Source organism: Eurytemora carolleeae, unplaced genomic scaffold, assembly GCF_000591075.1.
Source record: "Eurytemora carolleeae unplaced genomic scaffold, Eaff_2.0 scaffold161, whole genome shotgun sequence".
Classification (NCBI taxonomy): domain Eukaryota; kingdom Metazoa; phylum Arthropoda; class Copepoda; order Calanoida; family Temoridae; genus Eurytemora; species Eurytemora carolleeae.
Genome location: NW_019396085.1, coordinates 359338 through 378273, shown reverse-complemented (window position 1 = coordinate 378273; position 18936 = coordinate 359338). Strand labels below are relative to the sequence as shown.

Here is an 18936-nt window from a genome sequence, read left to right as displayed (position 1 = left end):
GCCCCTGCAGCCTTTATAGGGTTAATCTAACATTGTTAAGATAAAACTATTAAGATAAAACTGTTGAGATAAAATTGATAAGATAAAACTATTAAGATAAAACTGTTGAGATAAAATTGATAAGATAAAACTTAAACAATTTGAATGAATACAAATGTGTGTTTACCTTCATAAAATAAGAATCCAGGCCTGATAAATATGATTTAAGATTTCATTTATAACAGTTTAATGTAAGTTAAAGTTTAAAGTAACGGAACACTGATCAAACACTAATTTATCTTATATCTTTGCAATCTGATATCGTAGACCTTTCATAATTCAAACTATGCACTCTGCTGGATCTAACAGCCAAAGTTAAACTATCAAATGTATACATACACAAGGAAAAAATAAATTAAAGTTTGTTTCAAATCTTCATTTTATTTCTTAATAAAGAGGTTACCCACAAAGAATGAGATTGTAAAGACGACCTACCACTCTTATAATCTGACGATTTTAAGGTTAAATTAAGTTTTATTCCTTGAATATAATTTTTTAATCAAATTTTATCGGTTTAATTTAATTTTTCGTTAAATCTATTCCTGAGAAGTTTATCAGTAAACCAAACATTTGTGATTGTACCGAGCAATCTTTTATCAAAATCATCCGTAACTCGTCCTCCATACTGAACCTAAAAATTAAAAATAAATATTTTTAGAAAAATATCTGTGTTAAAAATTAGTATTAAAGTATAGTATTAAATAAAATCTAAGTGTCTTCGGTACTTTGAGGACAACGGTAGAGAACATTAGACAAAGAGCTGTATTGAACAAAATTCTTCTTATTTAAAAAAAAATCATTAAATTAACATATAATCAATTAAAAAACTGATATGAACTATAGATTAATCATTGTTACAGTTAGATTCTTTAAAATTAAAATAGAAAGTCGTCTTCATTGTGTTGATATATACGACGACCCTGACTTCTAAATTTTTAACAAAAAGCTTACTTCGCCAAGCATGAAGCAGATAGTGGGCCATGATATACCACGCCTGGGGTCCAAATCATCTATACACAGTTTTATTATTAGTTTTATTTTTTTCGTATACGAGATCGGTTTCCTAAAAGGGGACTTCCCTAGTGAAAACTTCCCAAATGTGCAATTTCCCAAGCGGCAACTTCTTCAAGGTTACGTTAGGCCTTCTGAGGCGCCTTAGGCTGCAATGGGGCCGAGCGCTGCGGCTAAAGGATGGGCTAGGGTCCGAGCACTGCGGATAGAATAGATTTGGGAAGTTGCCGCTTGGGAAATTACAAATTTTGGGAGGTTGTCACTTAGAAAAATGATATCATTTAAAAGTTGTGGCTTGGGAAAAAGAATCTAATGTCTAAAAAACTAATTACCTAAATGGTTGATGATAAACTGTGTGCTAGCCTTGAAATCTGCATTATTGAATTCATACGGTATATTCCATCCTAGAGGACCATACTTCTTCCTCTCCTAGATATTAATAAATTGTAAAGTACAGTATGCAGGATGCAGAGGTGCAGTACAATGTAAAGTACAGTATGCAGGATGCAGAGGTGCAGTACAATGTAAAGTAAAACTTGAAGTTTACAGCAAGGTAAAGATTACACTTCAACGGTAAATGAATTCTTATAAACTAGATATTGGAAACGCAAATATTTGTTGTCAATGTACATTGTACACACCACTCTAAAATTTGCATGATCCGTGCCGGTACTATGCGTACTGTACATGCATTCAGTCATACTGTCCAGTCTGGCTACCTAGTGTAAACCGAGCATGTTTTATGCAACAAATGTTACCCGGCAAGATCCCAGCAATTAAAAAATTAAATTTTTACAATATAAATTTCTCTCGTACAGCTGTAAATAGTACTGTAGACAATATACATGAACAATAATCTAATAGGTTTTAGTTTAGAGCAGAAATAAATCTACAACAGCAATTGTACATGTAAATCGTACATACAGTAGTAAGTATACTTGTACAGAAGTAAGTGTACCTGTGCAGTAGTAAGTATACCTATACAGCAATAAGTATACCTGTATACAGAAGTAAGTATACCTGTTCAGCAGAAAGTATACCTGTACAGCAGTAAGTATTCCTGTACAGCAGTGAGTATACCTGTACAACAGTAAGCATACCTGTACAGCAGTTTAAGTATACCTCTACAGTAGTAAGTATACCTGTACATCAGTTTAAGTATAACTGTACAGCAGTTAGTATACCTGCAACAGCAGTAAGTATACCCGTACATCAATAAGTATACCTGTACAGCAGTAAGTATACCTGTTCAGCAGTAAGTATATTTGCATACAACAGTAAGTATACCTGCATGCAACAACAGTAAGTATACCTGTACAGCAGTAAATATGCCTGTACAACAGTAAGTATACCTGTACAGCAGTATGTATATCTGTATGGCAGTAAGTATACCTGTACAGCAGTATGCATGAATGCTATTGAATAGAGCAAGGTAGGCCAAGCTTGATGGCTTGAATAGTCTAGAACATCTTGACTTATATCAGCATAGGTTCTCTAAACAAAACAAACAATTAAAAAAAAATGTTGTTTCACAGCAATGGATGACAAAATTGGAAAAAGTCAGCAGTGAATTGTTGCACTGCCATGTCTACACTCGCTAACTTTTTTTTTTTTCAATATATGTAAATTGGAGAACAATTCTTCTTTTTGATTAAAATAAACAGCAAAATTTTAAAAGATTTAATTCGATCAGTTTTGGAATATCTATTTTAGTATATAGGAAACACACGGTATAAATTCTGTACAGTCGTTTCTGAAATCTTATCCTTTGTTGATAACCTTTGTGGAGATAAAGAGTTAAGAACATTTTAATCTATTAGTTGTAGTTAGAGTTGAATTAAAATCTAAACGTAAAGGGTCTCTAACTTTTTGTTGATTGTTTTCCATCTTTAAATGACTTGTCTGCTGGTTTCTATGTTTATCTGATCTTTCAGGCCCGATTTTTTTTGTATCTTACTTTACCAAATGGGAAGGGTTATGGCCTCGGGTCGTTCAAAAAATTATCGAATTCCTATATCTTTGCATTCTGAGGTTGTAAACCTTTGATATTTCAAAATTAGACTTTTTTATCCAACGGAATTCTAAATCTAAAATATTTCTTTTGCTTAGAATTTTTATATTTTTAAACATCAACTTTTGAAACTGTCAATTAATCAATGTAATCTGAATAACTAAAAATTGTTATTATAGTAATGTTTCCAGATAAAAAGAACGCGGGCGGCGAAGCACCCTAAAAACCAAGTTTTAGAAGATTTCATAATTGAAATGAAAAAGTGTAAAACCTTTAAGCTTGCTCGAATCCCCTGTGGAGGATCGTTGGTAAACTTGATTGACATCTGGAGCAAACCAAGGGGAAAATCCTAAACATAATCAGTCAATCAAATAAGCAATCAATTAATTAGGTAATCAATTAATAAAACAATCAATCAATCAATTAATCAATCAAGCAAGTATTCAATAAATTAATTATTTATTCAATTAATTTATTAATTCATTACAAAGTTAATCAATTAATTGAATAATCAATTAATTGAATAGTCAATTAATCAATTAATTAATCAATCAAGTTATCAATTAACTAACTAATTGACCAGTAAATAAATTAATTAAATAATCTAATTAATCAATCAATAAATTAATCAATCAATTAACTAATCAATCAATTAATCAAGCAAGCAAGTAATCAATAAATTGATCAATCAATCAAATAATCAACCAATTAATCAGTAAATATATCAATGAACCAATGAATCAATCAATGAATCAAATAATCAGTCCAGTCAAAGTTTACCTTGTTTACTTCTGTAGTAATCCACAGTCTAAATGCTGGATTAGGGGTCTCTGATTCTTGTAAAATCTGAACAATATCTTCACAAATCTCAACTGAAAAAGGGATACTTAAGATTTTTGGGAAAAGCGGGTGTTAGGTAAAAGTAAAATCATTCGTTGGGATGTTTAGAAAGATGAAAAGTTCCCTGTATGATAATTGAAGGACTGCAGTATGGTTTTGGTGAATTATATTGGCGTACAAAGCCTAGGGGTGTCAGAAATGATTTTTTTTTGCAGTTTTTTGAAAACGTCCAATAAACCTAAAAAAGTTTAATTTTGATAAAACTTTTTGTTCTGGATGATTCCAAATATCTATCTAAAACTTTCTTAAACCGGCATATTTTTTCTATATTCATTTAGTTAAGAGTTTGAGTTAAAATAAGTATTAATAAATATTGCTTTATATCGAGTAGATATCCTTATACATATCGATGTGAAACCTTTCAGAAAGTAGGAAAGATTCTGCAGAAAAAAGTTGCCAAACCAAACAGAATTTTTATTTTGAACAAAAATATTTAGAACTTATATAGAAGCTTTTCTGGGTTGCACTTTACTCTAGTTTTGCATTATTTTCATTTGTGTATAACAGTATAAAAGAGGTTCCGTTGATGGTTTAAAACTAAACAGCTGATGATTCATAGGAGGGAGGAATGGCAAAAACACCAATTTGTAATTCCCAAATCTTTTTATGGAAAGTGATGGAAACAGGGTATACAAAGTGCTTCAGGGTACAGGGTACTACAATGTACTGCAAAGTACTGGGCTTTACTGGGGTATACTGGGGGGAGGAGATACAGAAACCAAACAGAATTTTTTATTTTTAATAAAAATATATAAGTAGAGTCAGAAGCACTTCTAAGGATGTTTTCTTTATAGTTTTGCACTATTTTCATGGACAAAAAAGCTAGTTTAATACTAATCAGCTGATCACTTAATCTGCATTGATAAAGTTATACATTTGAGTGCAATAAAAAAGGGTGTTTTTGATGGAAATATTATTGTGTTGTTGATGGCAATATTATTGTGTTGTTGATGGCAATTTTTATAGTGTATTGTTGATGGTAATACTATTGTGTGTTGTTGATGGCAATATTATTGTTTTATTGATGGCAATATTTGTGTGTATTGTTGATGGTAATATTATTGTGTGTTGTTGATGGCAATATCATTGTGTACTGTTGATTGTAATATTATTGTGTGTTGTTGATGGCAATATCATTGTGTGTTGTTGATGGCAATAATATTGTGTGTTGTTGATGGCAATACAATTGTGTGTTATTGATGGTACTAATATTGTGTGTTGTTGATGGCAATATTATTGTGTTGTTGATGGCAATATTATTGCGTGTTGTTGATGGCAATATTATTATGTTGTTGATGGCAATATTTTTAAGTTGTTGATGGCAATATTAATGTGTTGTTTATGGCAATATTATTGTGTGTTGTTTATGGCAAGATTATTGTGTTTTGTTGATGGCAACATTATTGTGCTGTTGATGGCAATATTATTGTGTTGTTGATGGCAATATTAATGTGTTGTTGATGGCAATATTATTTTGTGTTGTTGATGGAAATATTATTATGTGTTGTTGATGGCAACATTATTGTGCGTTGTTGACGGCAATATTATTGTGTGCTGCTGATGGCAATATTCTATATTATACCTGACAGATGACAGTTCTGTAGCATAACCCAATGTCCTTTAGCTAAACCTTCAGCTAGCATATTCCTTGCAGCCTCTTCCTGCCCTTGCCCCATAGACAGTGCCTTAATATTGTTTCTTTGCTTTAAACTAAGCATGAGAGTTCATACTTAAAGATCGTCTCTGATCTTTAATATTAATTCAGTTAAAAGTTGCATAACTTTCTATAAGCATTCCATGCTTTTGAACTCCTTCGTAAAAACAGCAGACCACATTTGGGAAATGTTAAGTATTTCGTTTTTTAAGTTAAGTCAAATTATAAATCTAATTTAGCTAATAATATTGACTGTTTTGTTCAACTTTTTAACAGTTTTACTAAATACTGGATAGGACTGGTTCTTAATTGTAAATGCTTTCTTTTTTAACAAATATACAATGGTCATCTTATATATAAATACAATGATACACTTAAACATCGTAAGGAAAAGAAGCTATCAAAAAACAGCTTCTAAATTTATGTACTCGTAAAGTTGTGATTTAAAAAAGCTTGACAAAAATAATAACTTGAGTAGAAAAGTCGTCTTCATGGTATTGATATAAACGCCGACTACTGTATTAAACCTGGCAAGGTTGTCCAAGAGATCTGGCTAAACCTTCTATCTGTGTGGTAGGGTCGGAACCTGAAAGTGCACATGAAAAATAGTATTTAGTATTTATGTTATTTTCTATAATTACGAAGATTTAGCCTGAAATTTAAGTTAACATCGATAAAAAATAGATTTTAAGCCGAGTTGTAACAGTTTCGTAATTATTTGATTTTCAAGCCACTAAGCTGGGAACTCTTAAATGGATATCGAGATCACATAATGTCGTCTTTCTTTTCTCCTTGTTATATTTGTCCCCCTAAAAATATATTTAAAAAGCAACAAATCTACAGTGATAACCAAAAACTGTAGAGTAAGAAGACGACATTGTAGCCATACCGAAGTATGTTTGATGTTTTTACAAAGAATATAGCTTTACTAGTAAGTTACTAAACCACTTACTAAGTGAAATGGGTCTGTTAACAATGTACAATTGTTGTGCCTCATGTTCATTGGACTATTTAAAGTCATAAATTGTGTTTAAAAGTCGCCTTCCTATTCCAAAGTTTTCTGGTTATCACTGTAGCTACACTGTATTTTCACCGGCCCAAACCGGACTTTCTTAGAAGTATCTCTAGTTTAGAAAGGCAGTTTATTTCTGATTTATTTCTCAAAGAGTTCAGTTGTTTAAATACAGTTCAGTTCCTGTCTCATTTCCTGCTGTCTCTATTTTCATGATTTACTTCCTGTAACTTTTTGCCCTCTATGCCAATTTATCCTTTGTTTGCCATTCATCCTGTCTTCTTGTCTTCCTTTTAGCTACTAGCCTTACTTCCTGCTTTACATCTTACATCACTTTTGCCTCTCACTTCCTGCTGTCTCTCATTTCCTGCTTTACTTCCTCCCTTACTTCCTGATTTTCTACTTCCTGTCTCCATGTACCTATGGATAGAAGGCAGAGAAGAGGGGTTTTACAATCTGCTTCTCCCAACATCCCCTCCAGATCTAGGACAGAATTCTCCAGGAAACTACTACCCAGAGATTGATATATATACTTTCGTGCCTAAACAAATATATGTACTTTCGTGCCTAAACAAATATATATACTTTCGTGCCTAAACACATATATATAGATAAATAATAATAAAATATATCTTTCTTATTATAATTGTAGCTTCTAAATTTACAATACAGGGACTGTAAGTGTAATTTCAATTGTAATGCCTGATTAACAACGGTTCCCTTTAAACTTTTATCTAATCAATAATGTGGAAGATATTGTCGTTTTTTAAGTTAAAAAATATGTTTTCCTGTGGTAGAAATGCGCAAGTCCTTATAGTAGATAAACCACAATTGAAAACAATCAGCTAAAAAAATATCTTATTCGCACTTGATCAGACAAAGCTTTTAAAGGTGAAGTTGTTAATTGGATTCTTTGAATAGAGGAACACTTAAAATATGCTTATAGTCCCTTTAAAAGTAGTCTTTTGAATCAAACTTCATAGAAATAATGGTTTTCCGAAATAAGTAAAAATCAAAATCAAGTTTTGAAATTCCGATTAGGCATAAACCTTTCCTGGGGTCATGTGGGTTGCCACAAAAACTTTGATTTATTATTTCAGCAGTTTGACACTTTTTAGACACAAACAGACAAATAGACACACCAAATTAAGAAATACCTATATATATAGATAGATATTGAAATGATGGACTTTGTTTTTTACAAACAAAAAGTAAAAAAAGTTTTTAAAAAACTCTCAGCAGCTGAAAAGGTAAATTCATTAAAGAGAAATGATTATATTTTAGCAAGGGGATAAATTAAAAAAACATTCTTACACTTTATTTTTTGTATCAATTTGAACAAAATGGCGATTTGTCCCTTTAACTAAAGTTGAATTGAGTTTAATTATCAGAATAATGCCTGAATACTGATCATGCAATGTTTTGATTAAATTAATGCAGTAGAATTTGCTGCAATATCCCATCAAGTTTATTTTAGAAACTTTTTTTTCGCTTTATGTACAATGGCCTGGCATACAATTTTGAGCCATTGCATTGAAAATGGATTTTCGAAAACTATTTACACTTTTTTCAAAAATCAAAATAAAGAGAAAAGACTGAAGCGTGCGATTTTTGCGTAGGTGCAAAACATTTCTTTATAGAATGATTCTAATACTAGATTTACATATAAAATAAAAAAATAAAAATTGTGTCAACAGCCTGCTTATATCCCCTTCCCAATTAAAAGCTCCAAGATAAAAGTGCATTGGTATAAGCAGTATAGTTGACTACCTGAGAAAGCGTCCTATCTGGACACCAAGATCTAACCAGCAGAAGTTGATGAAAAACATCTAGAACATAATTCATGATTTATTTTGCTTCATGCGTTTTCATATAGAAATATAAAGCATTTATCCAGCAAAAATCCGCTTAATTTGAATATAATTTATGTACTTTTATCATGCTAGTTCTCTAATTCTCTTTATTATAATACTTTTCTGTTAAGAAAAACCAGCAGGGGTTTTCAGTATTAAAAGTTATTTAATAAGATAATTTTCCTTAAGTATCAGAATATTTACAGAAGATAATTTACCCATAGGATCAAAATAATTTAATGAGATAATTTACCCAAAGGATCAAAATACTTAAATAAGATAATTTACCTAATGTATCAGAATAGCCACATGGAAGTTTCTCCTCTTCTGGCTTCTCTGTGTCACACCAAGTTTTCCAATCTTTCTCAGAGTCTATCACCTAAAAGAGGATGGCTACCTATTTTAGAAACAACAAAGTACTCAACTTTAATTTGGGCTATACAAATTAGAAATACAACCAAGCATAACTTTTAATCAATTATATTTTTCCTTGAGAATTTAAGTTTATATAGTTTACAATCAAATTCATAAAATAAAAAAATAAATTGATTATGAGTCATATTTATATAGTTCACCATTTAATTCTCTGTCTGGATGTTTAAAACTTTTTTTGGAAAGGAAATCATCATTATTGCATAATCATCTGATATATATTTTAAATACGTTTGAGCAAACCAATTAATTTTAACAAAAATATCTTATTTTGAATAAGGAATAGTGTTTTGCAAGTCTTACTTGAGACACAATTCTTAAAAATTTTTATCAGCATACTTATTTTTTTTATCAGCATACTTACTTTTTTATTATTGTATCATTCAAAACACAGAAAATTTCTTATTCAAAAAAATGTTATTGCAAGTATTGCAAGTATTGCAAGTAATGATATTACAGTCAAACCCACTGAAAAATTGTTTAATATGATTTAGTTTTCAGTGTTAAAGCTATATCATTATATTAATATAATGAAGATGACTTTCGATTTTAATTTTGATTTATATCAAGCTTTTAAACAGCATGGATACACTAAAACATGAAATGATTACTGTAAACTTGTGATTCGAAAAAAAGTGTTTAAACAATTTAAACTTTAATAAACAGTCGTCTTCATTATATTGATATAATTGCTGTAGTTTAATTTTTGAATTAAAATTTACTTTATCCAGCAGTACAGAGAATGTATCTAGTCTACTGAGCTCTACAAGATTCAGCCAGATGATATCCAACATCCATCTATATGGTTTGGGCTAAATGAAGTGAAATTAGTATATTATATAATATTGATAATTTTACAAAAAAAATACCTTGACAGAATTCATGTTGAGGGACGCCCCTCCTTTTAGCAGGAAAAGAAACTCTTTATGTGACACTTTTCCAAGATACATATCAATCTTGAGTGTGAGTAGCAGGGTAAACAGAAACTTGTGTTGCTCAAACAATCCCTGTGATGTATATTTCCAAACAGACTTTGTCAAAAATTCAATAATGTTGTCTATTCTTTTCTGGACAACATGAGTTGGCTTTGATTTAGTGACTGAGCTATCAAATATACCCAAGAATTGTTTTAAAGCTGTTTGATACATTGGACTTACATTGCTCATTTCCACAATTAGAAAGTATAGTATACTTCCTCTTGCTGCCACAGGTCTAAACTCTTCTCTGGCAATATTTATCTTTGTTTCTGTCTCTGCGGCAACTTCCAACTTTTTATTGACTTCCGCTGCAGTTGTTTTAGTTTCTTGCAGGACAGATATCAATTCTTCATCGTCAACAAGGGAACCTTGAACTGAGTTGAGCTTTTCTAGTAAATTGTCTTCCAATTCCCTTACTGTAGCTTTGTTTTCAATAACATCTTCCACTAGTCGAATTCGCTCGGTTTCTAAATCAGATTTTTCCATTCGAATCACTCTACCAAGCAACTGGTCTTCCAATCCTGTAAGTGTTACTGTGAAATCAATAATAGCAGTTCTTGCACTGATTTCTGGACTGTAAGCAGGATTTGGTAACTTGGTTGTAATGTAAAGACAAAATCCATCAATCAATTCCATTTCTCTATCCCCAACCATGACCTTATCAACTTTTCCAGATTTGATAATATTGCCCTCCAACAAATTATTCAATACCGGGTCCAGCTCTTCTCCTATATCTTCAATTAAAAGAGGACGGCCCAAAGATAAACAATCCTCAAGGTGAGTTCTGAAGTACTTGTGCTTTAAGTTGGTAACCTGTAAATCATTGTACTGATTTTTGCTAGTGATCCAGTTTTTGCCTTGGCCCTGAGGATCTATCAAGAGAGGATAGCTTCTTCCTTTTGTTACTATAGATGCATTTTGTAGAGAAAGTTCATCATTAGGAAGTCCCTGCAAAGACCATTCAGACAATTCATCAGTGTCTACTAGCATAGTAACAACATTAAGATCCTTTGTAAAGTAAATATTCTTCTGTTTAAGCAATCCTTTCCATATTCCCATTAGTTGCAGTCTATATTCCTGATTAAATGGCCCTGAATAAGACAGAAATCCACAGGCCAGTAAAGTGTCTCCTATCAATCTTCCAAGCTGTTCCTTTAAATCTTTACTTGTTGATGTCCATCTGTCCTTTTCTCCAGCCAAACCATTGATAAGTGTACTTGCAGAAGTCATTTTTCTGCGGCAGACATCAGCTTCATTTGCAAGTTTTTGTTTTTCCGAAACTGCTGCAACATACATTTCTTTGCATTTTTTTAGCTCTTTTTCTTTCTTGCGTAATGTTTTTTCAGCAGTTGCAAGTTCTTTACAAGCAATCTTTAACCGACTTTCTTGCATAACTAGATTGAGTTTGAGTGGAAGAACTTCTTTATTAACCCCAAAGAAAAATGCCATTGCTTTGGTCCAACACAGTAATCCTGCCACATCACTACAAACCCTTAGTGCAGTTCCCATGTTATAATCTTCCATTGTCAGATATGGTTCTAAAAGTTCCACCATTTCATCATTTATTATATCTTTCGGAAAGTTAAGAAGTTGTGAAAGGAATGTTGTACTTGACATAACTTTTAAAGATTCTCCCCAGCTAGGTAAGGGACTGGGAACAGTTGGATCACTTTCCATCTTTAATAGTTTTTTTCTGAACAGTATTAAAACAGAGTCCATAACCCTCATAATTAGATGAGGAGGCCTCCCTAGTTTTCTAACAGTAGCAATATTGGCTGGTTTCAAAGTATTCAGAGCTTCTTCTGCCTCTTCTAAAGCTGGTCTTGCATCTTCAAGCTTTTCTTCTGCGATTGCTTTCTCTTCTTCAATTTCAGTCACCATTTTTTCACAACCACTTTTTACCATTTGAACTTTGTTTTTTACAACTTCTGCATCCCTTGCTGCCACAGTTACCTCTTCTAAGACTTTTTCTGCTTTCTGATTGGCAATTTCTAGATCTTTTTCCATCTCTTTTAACTCAATGCTTAGAGTTGCAACATTTTCTGAAGCTTCTAAAAGCTTTACTAAGCCTGCATCCATTCTTTCAGACATGTCCCCAATCTCTTCATATTTTCTTGTATATACATCTTTGTAGCTGCTTATGAAATTAAGAAAAGATTTTGGGGTGACATGAGTTGAACGCCTAAATCTTTGAAAGTAAGTCTGGCAAGACTGGGCAACAGAATCTTGAACAGAAGCCATCGTCTTAAACAGCCCCCGTTTAGCATCTTGAGAACAGTTAATAGGGAAATCTGATAAAAAGTGAGAAGCTACTGAAACCAATGCTTCTCTTGGCCAGGCTTGAAACCAGTCAATTGTGCAACCAGAAATCAAAGCAGGAAATTTCAAGGCTCTTTGCCTAAATGTTTCTCCAATTGGAGAGAAACAAAGAACAACATGCAGGTTGAGCTTCACTCGCTCTAAAAACCATGCTATAGTATTGTCTGGAGTAGGAGGAATTCTTGGACATTCTCTTTTCATTGCAGGGGTCAGCTCAGTTACAATTTCACCTTGCTCATCTTTTGTAAATATTTGAGAAGCAAGACCACATGCTAAAACATTATTTACATACTCCAAAAATGACTCATCCTTGATATCCTGATCTGTGAAAAGAAATGTGGTTTTTGTCCCTGTAACACCACAAAGTCTAAATAAGACCTTCAAATCTTCTATAAAATTTGTAATTGTATAAGATCTAGTTACAGATATCTGATAAGTTTTATAGCCAGCAATAAAAGATGCAAGTTTAGTAAGGGATTGCTTTCCGGACCCACCTACTCCTACAAGCATTATGTTGCCTCCTGGATTCCGGATGACTCTTGAAATTTTGATCAAATGTGTGATTGCATCATCAAAGAAAACAAGGTCCATGTTAGATCCCCTCATAATATCATTATACTGATCCAAAAAGAATGAAAGTCTCTCTGCTAATGTTTTGAAGCTTATGACAGGTTCATAAACCTTCGGGAGTTCATTCTCACCTTCTCCATCCTCTTCCCCTGTAGGTTCTGGTGCATCTCGCATGAAGTCAACAAAATACACCATACTTTTGGTGATCTTGGTAAAACATTTATCAAAATGGTCAGAGACTAAATCTTCCACTGCAGTAACAAACCACTCCTTATCTGAGTCATTTACAAAGCGGTCAGCAAGAGTACGAGAAACTTCATTATTCCAAAGCTGCATCAATATAGTTTCACTGGATATAACAGAAGATTGTGTAGATATCATGCTAAGCCAGATCCTACTAAGATCTCTTAGATTAAAAACATAGTGAAACTTTGCTGGGGTGGGCAAGAGCTTTTCCTTTGTGATATTCCAAAGTAATCTTGTGACTGGGATAAGATCTTTGGCCATTTGACAAACTTCTGGTTTAAATCCTTGACTAACTTTGAAATGGGATTCTGCTATGACAGAAAATATTCTATCAATTGCTTCATCAGATGGAATTGTACAATTAAGGATAAAGAAATGTCTCTTCATTCTCTCAGGGATGTCATTCCTTCCCCCTCCAGGATGGATCATGGCAGAAATAAACTGCATATCTGTAAATGTGCAATAATCTCCTGGCTTTTCAAGACTGTAAAAACTTTTTTGCTCCAGAAGAGTTCGAAACAACTCATTAGTTACTTGATCTCCCCATTCATTAACCTCTGGTTGGTTAAGATCATCAATGAAAATTGTAAGAGATTTTCCAATTGGTGGACCGTAAGTACTCCCCATCCGTTTGTCCACTGCTCCCTCAATTGTTTTCTGGAACATCTGTGGTGTTGTGGTTGCTGAAAAGTTGCTTTTTTTGAAAACATTATACTCTGGATTGAATTTGCTCAAGAATGAATTGATAATACTGGTTTTGGCAGAGCCTTGTTCACCTGTAAGCAACACATTTTTCTTTAATGCTGAACAAGTTGTTAGAATAAATTCAGTCCTTATGGTGCTAACATTAGGAATAAGAATATCTCCATAGGTGTTGGGATTTATATCTGGAGGAATGTATGTGTCCAAAACAGAATTCCAATGTGTCCAATTTCCTGTATGAGGGTTTACCTTGTAATTGAAAATAGAATTGTCCTCTTCTGGCAAAGTTGGCATGTTCAATGATAAGTTCTTTTTGATAAATTGTTCCAGCTTCAGTCTTTCAGGGGTCTCAAGGAAAGAACCCAGTGCCCAAATCAGACTGAAAATGTAGCTTTGTTCATAATCATTTTCATCAGGATCTTCTATTACAAAGGCTTCCTCAACTTCTATTTCATTACCATCATCATCATACTTTACTTCAGGTTTCATACTGGATCTGCGTTTCTTCACTTCTTCCTCATCAACAATCTGAAGACAAGGCAAGATTCCTTCTAGGATTGTAATAAGAGCTTGAAAGACATTAACCTGCAATAATGGCATAACAAAGTTTAGATTTGATATGGCATATTTCCAACTGGTTTCAAAGCTTGAATTGAAAAGCATTTGCATTGGTTTGACATGTTTTTCATCAAGATTGTGCTTAAGAAACCAAGCTGTCAGCTTGGGTTTCCAATCCAGACCAGAAGCTGACATGTAAATCATTCCATTTCTTGAAACAGTAGCTGGGGAAGCATTGTCTACATCTCTAGGCTCAAACACAATCTTGACATATGTGGGAAGGTTCAATCTATCACCATTGGCAAGAGTTAAAATTTTGGAATCATCAAGCACTGAGTTCAGATTTTCAATCCATATAGGATCAACTGGTCCATCTAATACTAGCCAGAAGTGTTCATTTCTCTTTCCACTAACTTTCAATGTTTTTCTCCACAATGCAGCAAATATTCCATCACACCAGTCATTTGTTGACACATCCAGTCTGCCAAACATTTGTGGTGCTGTGATAGATTTTGGATTTAGTCTAAATTCTTTATGAATTTCTCCTAGAGCAGTCATTCCATGCATTAAGGTTTTGATACAGGTTGTTTTTCCCGCCCCTGAGGGTCCCAAAACCATCATTCCATGTCTAACTCTTTGAGTTTCATACAGCTGTATCATTTTAAGTGCCCATGGTGGATGATTTACAAGTCCTTTGCCATCTAGCTCCTCCTTCAGAGCCTCTTCCAGTTCTTTGTATCCTGACTTTTCAGTGGCCTGATTTGGAAACAGATCATTTATTAAAGAAAGAAACAAGGGTTCATCTTCATCCACCAACTTTGAAACATTCATGTCCTTCAAAATTCTCATTACGGTCATTGTTTCAGTATCCTTGGCATTTTCTCTCTTGGCTCTTCCAAGGGTTCGGAGAACAGAAAGAATGTTACGAAGACCAAAATCATAATGGACTTGCTTTGTTAATTGTTCTTCACAAAGCTTGTAAAGTGTAAAGAATTTTCTTGCTAAGGTTATATTTTCTAGAAACCCGCAGCTTGCGAGTTTGACTCTTATAATAATTTGTCGATCTGGAACCATCATTGCAACATTTCTAAAAATAATCCAAATAAAAACTAAATTAAATTTAAAACAAATTAAACCTGACCTAAATTGCATTTTCAAATTCTCTGGTAACTCCTGTCTTCCAGCATACGTTGGATTCATGGTGATAAATATTCCAAACTCTGGATTCATATCAACAATTTCCCCATCAGTAAATGTGAATTTTTTTTTCTTTTCTTTCTTACATCCAAGTATGACCGCACACTGTTGTGCACATACTGAAAATATTTTTATTTTGAAAAAAAACCGGTTCTGGGAAAGAGTTTTAAAAAACAAAAAGTACCTGATAACACAGGAAGAATGATTCGATTAAATTCATCAAAGCAACCCCATGATCCTGATTGTGCTAATCCTTTAAATATTCTTCCAAGACCTTTATAATCCATCTGATCAGAACAGTTGAAAACAACACAGTACTTTCCTGAAATATTTTCCTTTTGAAAAATAATTTTTGATTTCTTTGTTTTTTTTTTAACTTCATTACCAAGTCCTTTAGCCATATCTTTTACTGTTTCTGTTTTCCCTGTACCAGCAGGACCTGCAGGGGCTCCTCCCATACACATACCCAGGGCCTGTACAGTATATGTAGAGTAAATCAAAAATAACAACAACAAAAAAAGCATTACCTGTGCAAGCGTTATGTAGCATCTGTCTGTTAAAGGAGTAATAACCAATCTTTCTTGACATCCAATAAACTCATTCTGATAAATGAACGAAACATCAGTAATACTGATGCTCATTATCTCTTCCTCTAGTTTGAAATAGAACCTAGCTTGTTTAAGCCACTCAAAATCAGAAATTGTTTTTATATTCATCCTAACCAGCATATCAAATATATCTCTTTGATGCATGTGTACTGTTATCAAGGTTTCAAATTTTGTTCTTTCAATTTTTGTCAGATTTTTTACTGTTTGACCAATCAGCATGTTAAGCATGTCCAGGAACTTATTGTTTGTGTCTGACATAATTTTACGATCAACTTTACAATTCTGAAGTGCATTTTCTGACTCCTTTGTCCATATCATTTGAATTCCCAAAATTCCAACTTGGGCCTGGAACTTTTTGATGAAATCCAGCATATCAAAGTTGCTTTCGCTGATTATGTGATATGCACTTCTTATTATTGAGTGCAATGCTTCTTTTGAAGATGTTAATAGAGACATTAGCCATAGTTCAACACTTCCCTCAGCCCTAACGCTTTTTTCCAAAAATACAATCTCCTCCTCTTTAGATAACACTGCAATGATTTTGTTATAATCGGATGGATCAAACTTGACAGAAGCAATGTTGTCAAATATTGATAGAAGATGTGCTTGTATTGTGTGAGAATCTGAAGCTTGACCAAGTATTTCCAAAAGAGCTGGATCAGATACGAAAAAGAACCTTGGAAATAATAACCTTTTCTTCTCCAAATAACCTGTTAAAGACTTTTGACAAATTTCTAATTGCTCCTGAATATTTGGCAAGGTTTGTTTTAAGTAATCATCTCCTACACAACAACTCACTACATTTGTTGTATCATGAGCCCGTTGCATTATCTTTTGCCAATTCTTGTCAATTCTATAAAACCTCTTAGCCTCTTTGGGCAATTGCTTGGCTATGTCTCCTCCAACAAAAACAGCCTCTAAATATACCCAAAGATTCTGAACTAGAAGCCATCTCTCAAGAACTTCATTAGTATTGGATAGATCTTGGACCCATTTTTGAATCTGCTTCTTGAATGGAGCATTGTATCTGTTAGACAAAAGCGAGCCTAAGATCATTAAACTATCTTCTACTTGATTAACTGAATCTGCAGTTGTATCTCCTCTAAGTAGAAGTTCACCCCTATTCTTGAAAGTAAGAAACTCAAGCTCCTGAGAAGACCATTCAGAAACCACAAGCTTCAGTTTTGCCTCAATATCTTTTTCTTTCATGGCAGAAATACAAACATCTTCTATGTCCTCTTTATTTTCTAGGAGAGGAGCTAGCATAATGTCTCTCAAAGAAAATCCGATTCTGTCAAATTCAAATTTATATTTAGTCATGTCCTCAATTCTTTTCCAATGTCGTTGTTTCATAGCCTTATTTGACATAAGTTCCAGTATTGGACAGATGTCTGTAAAGTCATCAATAACCTTTTTGAGGTCATGAAATGCCGGCCATTCTTTGAGTCCTTTTGGAAGTTTTCTGCATCTATTCTGATACTCCATCAGCTCATTGCTAATTTCCTCCACATCAATAGTTTTCCAAATCATTGACTTATATCCCTCAACGCTATCAATGACATCATTGTACAGCTTATACAACCTTTGCAGGAGATTTAATTCTTTTTTGATGTTTTCTATTTCTGTCTGATCAGTGTGGGGAAGACCAAAAAGATCTTCTCCTACTGTGTACGAGGAATGCTTTCTCCATAAAGTATCAAACTGGGACTGGAAGGATTCAAGACGCAGTGAAGCAACATTAGGAGATAAACCAGGTTCCATCGGACCTTTATTATTGTAGTTTTCAACAAATGAATCACAGTCAAGCTGAAAAAGTTCAATGCTCTTGATCAATTCTTCTTTAAAGTGTTCTTGAACTTCCAGTAAAAGTACATATGTTTGCATAGCCTTGTGTAGAACAGTATTCCAGTTTTCTTGTAAACTTTCTACTTCATTAACATCTTCTTTGGTCATTTGAAGGCCATACTTATCCATCATAACAAAGGCATTCTCCACTACTTCAATCTTCATATCTAAATCTATTTCAATTTCTCTGATTTTTTTTTGTGTTTCCATAATAATTCTGATGTCATCAAGATCATGCATTGGTCTATCAAGCTTTTTATCAAGATCATTGATTTGTCCAACAAGTTGTTTCATCTCTCGCTTGTATTTCTTATGCATTGCCTTTCCAAGCAAATTTATCCACTGATTTATCTCACTGCTAACCGCTGTTCTGAACGATTTGGTTGTCACCAACATTTTACCGTAGGAAAATTCAGAAGTCTCAGAGTTGAGTTCTGCCTGAATAAGGCTGTATTTTTTCAACTCTTTTTCAAAATCATAAATTCCAGGTTTAGCCTCCATAAACTCTAATAGAAACTCTTCCATGTCTGTTGTCCAAATCTCTGAAAACTTTTGCCATCTTAGATTGAAGTTTGAAAGTTCAAGTCTCAATCCTGCAATTATTCTTGATAAAGATTGTTAATAAATTAATTATGAGAAAATATTTCTTATTTACCTGACAAACAAGTCGATAGCTGGGAGAATGCCTTAGTTACTTCTTTATTTTCAAGAACCATTGAATATAAATTATTTGGTTTTAATTCTGTCATAGCCTTCTTAATCTTGACAGGGTTATACAGGCTTGATTTTGATCTAGAGCTTTTCACAGCACTCGGAGGCTTTGTGCTTGCCCTTTTCTTTACAACCAACTTCTCCCATTGGCCAACACCCTAGGTAATTATAGGTTTGTAGCTTTTAAGGAGCTGTTCTTGTAAATTACATGATATTTGTTGTATTATTCTTGGGTTAGATAAGTTTAAGATAATTTCTGGGCTGAGCTCTACGGTTAGCACAGGCTAGGGG

At 33.3% G+C, this 18936-nt stretch overlaps 1 protein-coding gene across 1 annotated transcript in view; it reads right to left on the bottom strand.

The window, feature by feature from the left end:
• The window catches only part of LOC111718045 (dynein heavy chain 5, axonemal), a 64956-nt gene that overhangs the window by 11048 nt on the left and 34972 nt on the right, over window positions 1-18936 (bottom strand). The window contains exons 36-54 of the mRNA XM_023493533.1: window positions 18590-18803; window positions 16009-18527; window positions 15867-15954; window positions 15666-15803; window positions 15426-15600; window positions 9782-15371; window positions 9635-9724; window positions 8769-8859; window positions 8398-8456; window positions 7048-7168; window positions 6143-6201; window positions 5544-5646; window positions 3842-3933; window positions 3333-3410; window positions 2443-2544; window positions 1383-1479; window positions 991-1049; window positions 582-670; window positions 167-189 (exon numbers count right to left, since the gene is read on the bottom strand). Coding sequence (XP_023349301.1) covers window positions 167-189; window positions 582-670; window positions 991-1049; window positions 1383-1479; window positions 2443-2544; window positions 3333-3410; window positions 3842-3933; window positions 5544-5646; window positions 6143-6201; window positions 7048-7168; window positions 8398-8456; window positions 8769-8859; window positions 9635-9724; window positions 9782-15371; window positions 15426-15600; window positions 15666-15803; window positions 15867-15954; window positions 16009-18527; window positions 18590-18803 — 9787 coding nt within the window. The remainder of the gene's footprint in view (window positions 1-166; window positions 190-581; window positions 671-990; window positions 1050-1382; window positions 1480-2442; window positions 2545-3332; window positions 3411-3841; window positions 3934-5543; window positions 5647-6142; window positions 6202-7047; window positions 7169-8397; window positions 8457-8768; window positions 8860-9634; window positions 9725-9781; window positions 15372-15425; window positions 15601-15665; window positions 15804-15866; window positions 15955-16008; window positions 18528-18589; window positions 18804-18936) is intronic.